Raw genomic sequence first — 14276 nt, forward strand, 5'->3', positions numbered from 1 at the left:
GGACATCCTTGTCTTGTTCCTGATTTTAGTGTGAAGGATTTCAGTTTTTGACCATTTAGTATGATATTGGCTGTTGGGTTTTCATAGATGGCTTCTATCAGTTGGAGGTAGAGACCATCTATTCCAATTTTTTGTAGGGTTTTTCTCATAAATGCATGTTGGATTTTGTCAAATGCTTTTTCTGCGTCTATGGAGATAATCATATGGTTTTTGTCCTTGGCTCTATTGATATAGTGTATTACATTGATGGATTTTCGTATACTGAACCATCCCTGCATCCCTGGGATGAATCCCACTTGATCAGGGTGTATGATCTTGATGATCTTCTGCATTCTGTTTGCCATTATCTTATTAAGGATTTTTGCATCTATGTTCATTAGTGAGATTGGCCTATAGTTCTCTTTTTCAGTTGGGTCTTTCTCTGCTTTGGGGATCAAGGTGATGCTTGCTTCTAGGAATGAATTTGGGAGTATTGCTTCCCTTTCAATTTCATTGAAGAGTTTAAACAGTAGCAGCAGCAGTTCCTCTCTAAATGTCTTGTAGAATTCAGCAGTGAAGCCTTCAGGGCCCGGGCTTTTCTTAGTTGATAAATTTTTAATTACATTTTCAATTTCATTGGTTGATATTGGGTTGTTCAGAATTTTTAGGTCTTCTTCGTTCAACTTTGGTAATTCATATGTATGTAGGAATCTGTCCATTTCTTCTGTGTTGTCCATCTTATTGGCGTATAGGTTCTGGAAGTAGGTATTGATGATCCTCTGGATTTCTGCTGGGTCTGTTGTAGTTTCACCCTTTTCATTCCTAATTGCATGGATTTGGGCCTTTTCTTTCCTTTTTCTGACAAGGTTGGCTAAGGGTTTGTCAATTTTGTTGATTCTTTCAAAGAACCAACTCTTGGCTTCATTGATTTTTTTGTATCGTTCTCTTAGTCTCCATTGCATTGATTTCTCCTCTGATCTTTATAATTTCCTCCCTTGTATGAGCTTTGGGGTTGTCCTGCTCTTCTTTTTCTAGAAGCTTGAGGTGCAGCATCAGGTTGTTTAATTGGGCTTGTTCTGTTTTCCTAATATGCGTATTCAGTGCTATGAATTTCCCTCGTAAGACTGCTTTCATTGTGTCCCATAGATTCCGATATGTTGTATTGTCATTGTCATTTAATTGAAGGAACTGTCTGATTTCTTCTTTAATTTCCTCTGTGACCCATTGGTTATTCAGAAGTGTGTTGTTCAATTTCCACGTGTTTATGAAATTTTTTGAGTTTCTTTTGCTGTGGATCTCCAATTTCATCGCACTATGGTCTGATAATGTACAGGGGATAACTTCAATTCCTTTGCACTTACTTAAACATGTTCTATGTGTGAGTTTGTGGTCTATTTTGGAGAATGACCCATGTGCAGCTGAGAAGAATGTGTATTCTGATTTTGTGGGGTGGAAGATTCTGTAAACATCTGTTAAGTTCATTTGTTCAAGAGTTCAATTGAGTTCTAGTATTTCATTACTTATTTTTAGTCTAGTTGATCTATCTATTTGTGACAGTGGGGTGTTGAGGTCCCCCACTACAATTGTATTAGTGCCTATATGGCTTTTCATGTCCGTTAGTATTTGTTTTATATAGTTGGGTGCACTAGTGTTTGGTGCATAGATATTTATGATTGTCATCTCTTCCTCTTGGATTCTTCCCTTTACAAGGATGTAGTGTCCTTCTTCGTCTCTCTTAATCAGTGTTGGTTTGAAATCTACTTGATCTGCCAAGAGGATAGCTACTCCTGCTATTTTTCGGGTTCCTGTCACATGCAGTATTGTTTTCCACCCTTTAACTTTCAGTCTGTGAGTTTCCTTTTGAATTAAGTGTGTTTCTTGTATGCAGCATATTGTTGGATTTTGCTTCTTGACCCATTCTGCCAGTCTATTTCTTTTGATTGGTGAATTGAGACCATTAACGTTGATTGTTATAACTGAAACGTATTGACTTTTCATTGCCATGACTTTTTCTTTTTGTTGGGTTCTCCCCCTTTACAGTTAATTTCTTGTCATGCCAGATGGGTTCATTCTGCTTTGCTTCCTGGGGTTGTGATCCTCAATGTCTGTTCCTAGGCTATTGTGTAAAATTCTTTGGAGTGCTGGTTTTGTATTCACGAAGTTCCTAAGGTGCTCTTTGTCATGAAAGTATCTTATTTCTCCATCCATTTTGAAAGATAGTTTTGCAGGGTACATCAATCTGGGTTGGAGGCTGTTTTCTTTTAGGGCTTGGAATATGTCACTTCAAGCTCTTCTTGCCTTGATGGTTTGTGTTGAGAAGTCTGCTGTGATTCTGATGGGCTTTCCTTTGTATGTGATTTGTTTCTTTTCTCAGAAGAACTTTGTTCTTCTGTTGTGTTTCTGGAATCTTAACAATTATATGCCTATGGGTAGATTTTTTTTGATCAAGGCTATTTGGAGTCCTATATGCCTCACTTACCTGTATGTGAAGCTCTTTTCCCCTGCTTGGGAAGTTTTCTGCCATTATTTCTGTGAAGAGATTTTTTATGTCATCTGCACTCTCTCCTGTTTCTTCATTGAGCCCAATCAGTCTTATGTTATTCTTTTTGGCATCATCTAGCAGCTGCTGGATTGATTTCTCATGTTCCCTTATAATTTTGAAGCAATATTTCTTTTCCTGGTCACTAATTGCAATCTTATCTTCTGTATCTGAAATTCTGTCCTCACACTGGCTCATTCTGCTGTGTAGACTTTCAATGGAGTTTTTCATGTCCTGGAAATCTATTTGCATCTGTTTTATGGATTCCTTTTGTTTCTTATGTTGGGATTCCATCATGTTCCTGAGCTCCTCTCTAGATTTATTAATCATGTCTTGCACTAAGGGCACCATTTCTCCTGTTATCTGAGAAATTATTTCTGATTTCATTTTTTCCAGATCCCCTTTTGTTGCCAGTTCAGTGGGTCCAGGTGGTTGAGTATCAGAGGGTTCCATCTCATTTCCCTTTGAGGTTGCTGTAGGTGATCTGGAAGTCTGGTTTTGAGACTTATTTACGTGTTTTTTCATTTCGACTGGGGTGGGGTGCTGTTAGCGCCTGCATGGATTACCTCCTCTGAGCTGGGTTAGGTGGGACAGGGGACGGGAGCAGCGGTAGGGTTGGTGACCCAAAAGCCCTTTCCTGTGGGCTGGGAGCAGCCGGAGAGATGGTGGCCGGGAAACCCCTTCCTCTGGACCAGGAGCAGTGGGATGGTGGCTCAAAAGCCCCTCCCACTGGGCCGGGAGTGGTGGGAGGGATGGTGGCCCCGAAGCCCCTTCCTCTGGGCCAGGAGCAGCAGGACAGAAGGTGGCCTAAAAGCCCTTTCCTCTGGGCTGGGAGCAGCGGGAGGGATGGTGACTGGGAAGCCCCTTCCTCTGGACCAGGAGCAGTGGGACGACGGCTCAGAAGCCCCTACCTCTGGGCCGGGAACAGTGGGACTCAGTACCTTGGTCTGGTGGTCTGGTGTCCTCTGCGCCTTGGTAATTTGGAATCAGGTGGCTGCCTGTCTGCAGTGGGGTGATTCGGTGTCTTCCGCGTGACTCAGGACCTCGGTAGGGTGTGCACAGACCTGCCTGTCTGCAGCGGGCTGATTCGGCGTGTTCCGCGGGACTGGGGACCTCGGCAGGGTGTGGGCAGACCTCTATTACGTTTATTTTGAGACAAAGTCTTACTGAATTTCCTGCATGGGGCTCAAATTTGTGATCCTTCTGTGTTGACCTCCTAGAGTGCTGGGATTACAGATATATATCGCCATGCCAAGTTTAAGATTAGTTTTTTAAATAACGCAATTTGTTACTGGTGAACACAAGTGTTCAGAAAGTCAGTCAAAGTGATAAAGATACTAAAAACTAAACTGATCTTCCAGGTGACTTGCTTTCTAACCAATAGAATGTAGCCTTACTGAGACTCCGAAAGGTAAATTGTGCCCAGGGTTCCCCGTGCACCCTGTTCAAATGGACTCTGAATCTGCAGATTTGGGCTAAGAGACCCAAGAATCTGGTTTCTAAGGACTCATGGAACAGGTAGATGCTATTGTTCTTTGCAATTTGCACAGCAGGATTATGGAGAAAGTAACATCATGTATCATAAATGCTAACACCCTGCTTAAGGAAAGTAGCATTATTAGAGTAATATTTTCTATGGCTGTAATTCTTTATTCTCACCCAATGCTGTATTTTTGCCTTTAGCACGAAAGCAAGAGATTATCAAAGTCACTGAACAACTGATCGAAGCAATAAACAACAGGGACTTTGAAGCTTACACGTGAGTATAGGCACTCACATTTCACTTTCACACCCAGGGTAGAGGTTTCTTCTCCATGCATGGGTTCTTCAGTGTATCTGAATTCATGTGTATTTAACAGCAAATTTGAGGTGTCAACAGTAGTTTTATATAAATGAAAATCAGTGTGTTTAAGATTAGCACCAGGCCAACTTCCCATCCAAGCATTGAGGATTTCTTTGTAAATGAAATTTCTTCCTAAACACCCTCAGGGCCATGTGAGAGAATCACATTCCAGCGAAAGCAGTCCATGTGTGAAAAGACACAGAAAACGGAAAAGCATATTGCTTTTTAAAATGTGGATTTGAGGTTAAGAAATATCTATATCTATCTACGTCTATCTGTGATATAGATATATAGATACAGATATTTCTTAAAGATAATATATATAAAAGATAAGATATATTTAAGATATATATCTATATACCTAAGGAGATATATATATATATATATATATATATATATATATATCCTAAATAGGTATATCTATAGGATATCTAGGATATCCTACTTTACACCATAACATTTTTTGTTTGGAGTGAAAAATTATATGTATAGGTATATGGATAGATATTAAATAGATAGATACATATGTAGCTACATTGATACATAGACAGATAATGAGAAATGAAAGTTCTGTTGTCCTGAAAAATATTTGCCTTTGCATATTTAGGATATCCTATAGATATATCTATCTAGGATGGAGATATATATATATATATATATATATATATATATATATATCCAAGAGGATATATATGCCTCAAGCATAAAAATACCTGTATAACAAGCAGTGTGAGGCAAAGTTTATAATCCTACCCTCACCTCTGCCTTTAAGGCCTCCCTTACCACATGAGATATGTACTATGCTTTCTTACCCTAAAAGCATTCTGTAGAGATCTCCAGTCCCACATTCTGTGAACAGTCCTGCACTTTGAAGAACCATTGTTAAGTTAGACTTTTGAAATGTGTTTTTCTGTTGAATAGTTTAAAAAGTTTGCCTTCTAAAAAGGGAATTTCCATATGAAATTACATAGGGCCCCATCCACTGTATTGACCTTTGGGGAAAGTTGGCAAATAGGTCAAAATTTTTTGAGCTGTACTCTTTTGTCTACCCTGTAAACTCCTTCTAGTTCTCCAAAATCCAGATTTTGCCACCTTCTCTGAGAAGCCTACCCTGATCATCATTGACCAAAGGGAATGATCCTCTTTGGTTCGTCTATGAAGCTTGCATATATAGCCCAGTTCTCAACACATCAAACAACTAAATATCAGTCCACAAATATACTTGGTGCTTTCTTAGTAGTATACCACAGTGTGTGCTGTCCCCTTACTGCCCCTCACCTTCCACACACCTGGAAAACTCTCCCTTATCTTTAGAAGCCCAACTCAGATCATCTTTTTCTCTTAAATCTTTCCTGTTTACTGTCTATAGGTAATGCAGTTTTTGAGCACTTTGGGTTAACTTCTATTCTGGTATTAATTGTTATGTTATAATTGCTTGCTTCAAAGAATATCTGCTACATGTAGATGTGTAATAGTTCTTTATTGAATAAAATTGACCCATACATTTCCCCAGAGAAATACCATTAGCGTTCTCCAGATATTTAGAATTTTGTATATACTTACTGACTTCTATTTCTGGAATTAAAAGGTAAATTATTATTTGAACTGTCTATCATTTTTCTTTGGAAAGTAAAGTAAACATTAGATTCAAGCTCAATTAAATTTTGTGGATATTTCCAGAAAGTATAAGATGTGATATCCTTCTTTAAGGAAATTATAATATAGATTTTTGATGTGACTGTAGAAGATATCATCCATCAAAAATTATTCCAAAAGTATTCAGTTCTAGAATGAAAGATAGACTTGGAGTGTTTCTTAGACTTGAACTAGGACTTAGAAAATGTTTTAAAAATTATTAACTTAAGTCAAGAGGTATAAAAACTGGAGAATTCACCTCAGAAAAAGTAGAAAGTTTAAAAGGGAGACTCTCAGGCTTGAACCAGTTACATTAGTTTGTCCCTCTCAGAGTTCTCTGCAAAATGTCTTTTTGTAATCTGTTGCTCAATCCACCTTGCCAACCAAGGTCTTCAGTTGAAACTTTATATTTTTAGTGATTTTTAGAGGCTCTTTCTTCACTGTCTCATAAGAATATTTACACAGGAAACAAATCATATTACAACATTTATTTATTGGTTATTTTCTTTATTTTTTCTCTTACAGGAAAATCTGTGACCCAGGCCTTACTGCCTTTGAACCTGAAGCTTTGGGAAACTTAGTGGAAGGGATGGACTTTCACCGATTCTACTTTGAAAATGGTACATTGGTTTCTGAATTCAATAACAGACCTCTTTCAACTTTCCTTTTAATTTCTCCCTAATTTGCAGACTCTTTGGCTTTTTTTCTACCATGAGAATTTTTACTTTCATCCAACATTTTACACCATAACATTTTTTGGAGTTGAAAATTATATGTATAGGTATATAGATAGGTATTAGATACATAGATACATAGATAATGAGACCTGAAAGTTCTGTTGTCCTGAAAAATATTTGCCTTTGCACAAAACGTAAAGTTGAGCCAGGTGTGGTGGTGTGTTCCTATAATCCCACTTCTCTAGGAGGCTCATGCAGGAGGACCTCACTGAGCCTGGCCAGTTTAGCACCGTAGCAAGATCCTGGCTCAAATATGTTTTATTTTTTAAAAGTGGCTGGGGACATAGTTCAGTGAGAAGATACTGGGTTCAATCCCTAGTTCTACAAAAGAAAACAGTGTTGCTTGAATTGCTAATATATCCATTAAGTGCCATGAATGTATAAAATGAGCTATATAATGTTACAAAAAGTATATTATTTCAAATTTTATAAAATGGTTAGTATATAAAAAAGATTAAAGAATTGCAGCATACTCAATTGTTCAACATAGAATAGCACTGTGAAGCATATTTGGTACTTATTTTCAAAATAAAATATAAACAAAGCTAAGTAATCAGGTAAATGTGAATTAAAATTGCAAATTAATTGCAAATTTAATTGCGAATTGACCACTAAAAGCCCACTAAAAGCTGTCAGAGGAAACAGCCACATTTCAGGGAAGCTTCTGAAAAGCTCCTGCAGATCCTGAAGAACAGTGTAAATCCCTTTATCCATCTTCTTTTTTCCTTACCCCTAATGACATTAGATGCTGTATTTACATGATGAGTGAAATGAATTCAGTTTTTTTTTTTTTTGCAGTGAGATCTTGGCATGGTTTTTTAAGTCAAGGTGTACTGAATTAATTACTTTTCCTTCTACATACTAGGCTTGCAAACCCAAAAAATTATATGATAAAATCATCTTAACAAAGCTTCAGTAAACGTTGTCATATTCCAGTATTCTACATCTCTGATTGATAGCATCTCAGAATGTCACCTCCATGCAACTCTCAAGCAACACTATCTCATCTCTAGTAAAATCATTTATTAACCCATTAAATACTATTTTAATATTTAACATTTCAGCATAACACTTCATTATGCTCCATAAGTACATATTCTTTATAATGAGTTATTCTTTCTATGTGACTATGATAATATTCTGATTAATTTGAATAGCTGTTTTCTGAGAGTGCAAAGCATGTTTGGATAACAGCTAAAATACTACAACCTGTGTCATTGACCTAAGAGAGAAACATCATCAATAAGTAATGTACACTAAATCCTCTTATCTTGTGATCAATTAATATATAGAATGGGTAGTCACTTTTAAAACACCAATAACTAGAGCCCAATGAGGACTTGCTTAGTCCACAGACAGATACAAGGTCAGAACCAGGGTCCATGGCCAACACCAAATTGTGGATTTATAGTAAATGATCACTAATGGAAAAAATATCATGAAATGGACTCTGCTGCCTGGAAGAAACATGGATGAGATACAGAAATACATTTGTGCTAGGGTCAGTCTTTCTTGGAGGTATTGATCTCCATGGTTGATACCTGATATATTTCCTTTGTCCCATGTTCTTTACCAGCCAACAAAACCCAGCACCACTCCGAAGCTATCCTGTCAGCTGCCTTAGCAAGTTATCCCCTGAATATCCCAAAACTACTTCATGCGCCTTTGCCAGACCTTCTCCACCTCTATTTGTGTGACAACTTCTGCTTCTAACACTTCCCTTTATGAATACATAAATCTCTTTAGCTTTTCCCCAATCAGCTAACTTCCCAGAGTACCATAAAAAGTACTTGTAAAAGAAATTTTTAAAACTATCTACTTTTATTCTCTAATTTTTATCCTTTGTACAGTGTCAAGAATTAGATTAGTGCAAATAATTAGACTTTTAGTTAACTAAGGAGTAAATGAGTGGCACCCCATTCATGTGATTGCTACTGAAGTTATTACTGGTTTTGGTTTACTTTACATAGAAACTAATTTTTTTATTTTCATGTGGTTTTCTTTCAGCTTTGTCCAAAAGCAGTAAACCAATCCACACCATCATCCTGAACCCCCATGTGCATCTGGTAGGGGACGATGCTGCCTGCATAGCATACATTAGGCTCACACAGTACATGGATGGCAGCGGGATGCCAAAGACCATGCAATCAGAAGAGACCCGTGTGTGGCACCGCCGGGATGGAAAGTGGCAGAATGTTCATTTTCATCGCTCAGGGTCACCCACCGTACCCATCAAGTAAATATTCCCAGGCTGTCAGCTTTTTTGTCAATATAACCATGGTCAGCTCCTTCTACCATTGTTAAAAGTTTGGTGTATGTTATTCAGTGCTGGTGGTTGTAACCAAGGCCTCCATAGGAAATCTGCAGTTTCCTGGGAAGATCAGTCAGCACAGCCATTGGGGATTGAAACTTGCCGTAAAGCAATCCATACTAGTTTTAGATGGGAACTAGAAACTGCTGTATCAGGCTGATGTCATAGGGTTGTGTAAAAAGTACAGTAGGCAAAAGAAGGGAATGTGAAGAAAAAAGCATAGAGCCAAGTTTCCAGAATAGCCTATGGGGTATTGGGCGCTGTGCTTCATAGATTACCTCCCTGGCCTCAGTTACTAACATTTGGAAAAATTTGTAACACAACATCTAAAAAGCAAGTATCAGGTGTTGTGATGTGTTCTCACCTCACCACTCTATCTAAAACATCATGCTTGTCTTCCAGTCAATAATTAAGCCAATATTACTATACATGTCCCCTGTGTTCCACCTGTGTGAGGCAGAAGACATTACCCTCAAGGAACATTTATTCTTGTTTAGAAAACAGCTAATCACTGGCACCATAAGAACAGAATTTCAAAATTTACACGCAACTTTAGAGTGAAATCACTAAACACTGTAGCAAACTGGTAGTGATAGTTTGAATGTACACTTTACATAGAAGAGATTTTGGACAAGGTCTTAAATGACAAGTAGCATTTGGAGACATAGATTTCTAAAGGAGCATGTGAAGCAAAGGAGCAATAGATCATTGTGGAGAAGGAAAACTAGTGTCAACTGGAGTAAAGAGTTGAATACAAATGGGAAACAGATTTCATGAGTGATGTGGGACAAGAAGAAGAAGAAAGAAAAGAAGAAGGGGACTTTAGACTCAGAAGTTTGGCTGCTCACTGCTGACCAAGTTCATACAAACAGTTATTCAACTCACTCCAGAGACTTCTTACCACAGTGGCTTTTAAAGGCCTTCTCCATAGCATTAATAACAATGTCACTGTTAGATCTGTTTTAAAAAAAAATCAACAAAGACAAAACAAACATAAAAGAATAATTTGAAATTCATTCCAAAACAATAGCCATCTAATTAAGAAAAAATACAAAAGGAATATGAAGATAATGAAGACACTAGCTTTTGTGCATTTGTGTGTTTTTTACCCCATAGAGCTACAATGGCCAGTTACTGTAGAGAGGATTACATTCCTACAGTACCAGGGCATTAGGTTGTTCTGCAATTCTCTCAACTGTCAATGAGATAGACCCTATTTAAGAAATCTTCCTTTTATGCCATGGGAGTTAAGTGGGCCTTAATAGGCCACCCTATGTTCCAAATGTGAATGAGAGCGTCTCAAGAGGCATCTCTTCGTAGCAAAATATCTAAGGCCTGAAAATGATTCATATGTGGGTCTTGTAATTAGCACCTTGCTCCATGACACTGGTGATTGGAGCTGGTGACTAGAAGCTACGTGGCTGTTTCCTTCCCTTTGAGGATCTGTGCTCTGAATTTGTCCATGAAATACAAGATCTTTGCAAATCCATAGCAGTTTTGCATGAGCCCCAAAGTTTGATTATCAGCCCTATTTTACAGCATAACCCTTATTTTAAAGGTCTATCCCCTTTTCAGTGTTTGGATTGTGTCATTTTAAATCAAACGTTGCTTATGTCTGAGATGATTCAGACAACTCTCAATTATCCAGACTAATATTGTATTAAGCTTCAGAATCCTTTGGTGTCTGACTATTTTTCTGGAAGTTGCAATTCCTGTAAGCATTTGGCTATGACTAATATGTAGATAAACTGGCTATGCCTGACTGAAGGTAATGGTAGTTGACCTAAGGACAGGCCACAAGAAGTAAAGCTGAAATTTAAAGCACACAAAGTAGGTGATTCTGGAGGATAACTGAAAGTTGACTGTGATTAAATCCATGCCCATGTAATTTTTAAAGATTTGTTTCTTAAACTTGGATTAGGATCCAGATATGTGTGGTGCTGTTGTGAATATTTCCCTGCTCAAAGACTAACCCCTAGAAAAGCTTTTAAAAATAGTGCTTTCAGGGCCGGGGATTTAGCTCAGTGGTTCCACCATGTGCCTTGCAAGCCCAAGGTCCCGAGTTCAATCCCTGATACCAAAAAAAAAAAAAAAAAAAAAAAAAAGTGCTTTCAGCTGTTATTTGAAAGGATTAAATAAGAGTAATCATATTTTTCTGTAGCCCAGGGTGGTAATGCATGCCTGTAATACCAGTATTCAGGAGGCTGAGGCAGGAGGATCAAAACAAGTATGAGGCCAGCCTGAACTATTTGGCGAGACCCTGTCTCAAAAATAAATAAATAATAAAGAATAATTATGTTTTCTCCACTTTTGATACTATGTTCCTTGTTGCATCAATTTCAAGTTTTGATTTTTCAAGGAATCTAAGAGTAACACACAAGCTAAGGATGAACTTGAACTTTGATTCTCATTCAACCAAATGATAATATTAACCTATTAAATTTGTTCAATAAATATGATTGCTCAAAATGTATACTTAGATTTAATAATGTAACTGATGTCTGGGACCCTTTCTCTTTATGTTTAGATTAGTTTTGTGAGAACAAAGAAATAACACTGATTTCCTATTTTAATATTGTCTTTACTTAACAGGGTATATTTAGTTTTATAATGATCACAAAGACATCTTATATATACTGTTGTCTGATGTTTAACTGAGTTATAAAGTCATAGCCTAGTCACATCTGTGGCAAAGCACCCTGGTGACATTTTGTGAGATAATGTAACTTACTTCTTCCTCTTTTTTCTCCTTCCAGCTAATCATCCACAGTGCCACTTCTACATTCTCTGTTCACAAGGCACCCAGGTGATTCCCTCAGCCATCCTCTCCTCTTCATGCATGTTTGAGTGCATGAAGTTGTGAAGGTCCTCCACATATTGCATATGCGATGCATTATCTTGTCATCTATTCCTTCTTGTATATTGTTTACACTTCCACAGTGGAGATACTCAATGCACACTTCAGTGACTGTTGGCAAACTAGAGGGGAGATCAGACAAAGGAATTCCACAATATTCCAGGTACAACATATTCATCAAGGTTCTATGCTTATGCCAAGATATAACAGACTTAAAAAATTATTGTTCTCTGAATGACAATTTGTAAGAGAAATGTAAATTTTTAAAAACTTTTTGCCATTAATCTATTTCGGCTTGTTTTTTGTTTTAAGGTTAAAAAATATACCTTCATTTTCCTGGTGTGACCCTGGTTAAAATGGGTGGTTTTCACTGAAAGCTTTGCTGTTACATGATGAAAGTGGGTTGATGAGTAGACAAAAATATCATATGAAAGTAAGAACAAGAATTGGTTGATTTGCTGCCATTGAAAGCCATGTTGTTTTTGGTCAAACTGTGTAAACTGGAAAGACTCATAATTTACAAGTTTGTTCACTTTCACATATTCACACTGTTCTGGTGAATTCACTGAATTGATTTTCCTTTCTCCAATCTATTCTGTTTTCTTAATTTTATCTTATTTCTTTATTCCTTTTGTTTGCTTCCTTTTTTATTTTTCTTTTGACTTTTCAGTGTTTAGTTTTCTTTTTATTTTGTTCCTTTTGGGGGGGGAGTGGATAGATAGGGTGTAAGAAAAGAATAAAAATCCAATTTGCTGAATGAAGATAAAAATAAAAATCAAAGCATTTTGGAGGGAGCTAAACTAGCATGTTTGATCATTTCAAACAAAATGTGCTCAAGATTTTAAGTCAAGGTTTTTCAATTCTGCTTAAGTTCCCGTTGGGACGTAGGTGTTCTAACTATGTTGGAGGTATTTGAATCCTTGGAACTTGCACTAACAGCAAGGATGTCCCTACTTAACTAATGAGCCTCACCTACTGGGACTGTTGCCAGGGTACACCATGTTGAGAGCCACTGGGATTTCTGTACAAATTCACTCTTTCCACCTTAGGGGCTACAAGGGCCCCTCCTGCCTTGTCACCAACTCATTTGCTAAAGTTAGAGAGCTCACGAATGTTTTCCATTCTCATAGTGTTTTGAACTTCATCTTTGTTACTTGGGCTGTTTATAGCTTCCCTCTTGAGTTACAGTATCATCTTCCTCCAAGGAGTTAGAGTTTTCCAGTTTAAAACAAAAAGAAAAGGGAAATGTACCAGTTTCCTTTGTGCTTCTCATTTCTCCTCTGTTGACACATTTCCTGCGAGGCTTTTTCTCTGCCCTGAAATGCTGTTAGTGCATGGAATCTCTGTTGGCGTTACTTTAATCATAGTTACTTGCAGTCTTCAGAAGCCTATTTTTAAAAGCAGAAGCAAGAAACAAAAACAAAACAACCCTCTCTCTTTTCTCACATTTCACCTTTCTGTGTTGATTACTAATAACCTTAGATATTGTTGCTAGTGGATGTATGGTAGATGGGTTGAAGCTTTTCTGATAATTATTATACAATTTAAAACAATATATATTTAAAATAAATATATACACTAGATGTATTGAGCCATGTTAACCTGCCAATGAGATCTGTGAAATGTAATGGCCTCATTTTTCCCTTTTTAATTTCTTTTACTTTTTTGTGAAGCAGCTATACGTGGCATACATATATTGAAAAAAAATAGGTGTAGAGTGGTGTGTTTTTTTACACCTTTAACTTAGCATGTGGTCTTGAAGTATTACCATAGATCAAGTTTGTCTTCCACATTCAGATGTGAGGAAATCGTGATTTGTTATCTGCACCACGACTGAATTACACATATATTATCTTTATCATTTTGAAACACTGCAGTTTACCATGGAATACTGTATATATTTCTTGCCATAATGGTAAATGACTGATTGATATATTTAAGAGTTAATAAATTTGTGATTTCTGCTGACACCGAGTCCATCTTTATTTCTTAGGAAGAGGAACCATGTTTGTGCATGCTGGTGAGGGCCACGGGCAGTGTGGCCTGCTATGATTTCATTTGGTACCTAACAATTTGCATTTGGCAACCACAGTATGTTAGTTGTTCTCTGTGCACACAACAGTGGTCTCTCCAGAGGGAAAATTTTGCTGAGAACAAAATAGTTAACTAGGAGTCCTATGACCCATCCTTCACCTGGTTACCAGAATGCTCCCTGGTAGTCCATATCTGTCCATAGAACATATCAGTGTTTTCTTCTCCAGCACACACACAGGCACCACTCCCTGCAGCCCAACGCCTTGAACTGGAGAGGATGGAAGACCTAGCTTCTTTCTATTTGCTGAAAGCACCACATGCAATTTCTTTCCCATTTCTTT

At 37.5% G+C, this 14276-nt stretch overlaps 1 protein-coding gene across 39 annotated transcripts in view; it reads left to right on the plus strand.

Annotated features, from left to right (window-relative positions):
* LOC101711305 (calcium/calmodulin-dependent protein kinase type II subunit delta) overlaps positions 1-13869 on the plus strand; it is a 342306-nt gene extending 328437 nt beyond the window's left edge. For 23 of the 39 annotated variants that reach the window (XM_087199289.1, XM_087199257.1, XM_087199272.1 and 20 more), the window contains 4 exons: positions 4202-4277; positions 6522-6616; positions 8741-8969; positions 11801-13869. In XM_087199289.1, the coding sequence (XP_087055415.1) occupies positions 4202-4277; positions 6522-6616; positions 8741-8969; positions 11801-11804 (404 nt within the window). In that variant the 3' untranslated portion in view covers positions 11805-13869. Of the gene's footprint in view, positions 1-4201; positions 4278-6521; positions 6617-8740; positions 8974-11800 lie in introns of those variants that run through there. The other 16 variants (XM_087199260.1, XM_087199274.1, XM_087199287.1 and 13 more) reach the window with 3 other exon arrangements.
* Positions 13870-14276: the final 407 nt, after the last annotated feature.

Source organism: Heterocephalus glaber, unplaced genomic scaffold, assembly GCF_053883595.1.
Source record: "Heterocephalus glaber isolate CG9 unplaced genomic scaffold, H.glaber_assembly_v1.0 deba00001690, whole genome shotgun sequence".
NCBI classification, from domain to species: domain Eukaryota; kingdom Metazoa; phylum Chordata; class Mammalia; order Rodentia; family Bathyergidae; genus Heterocephalus; species Heterocephalus glaber.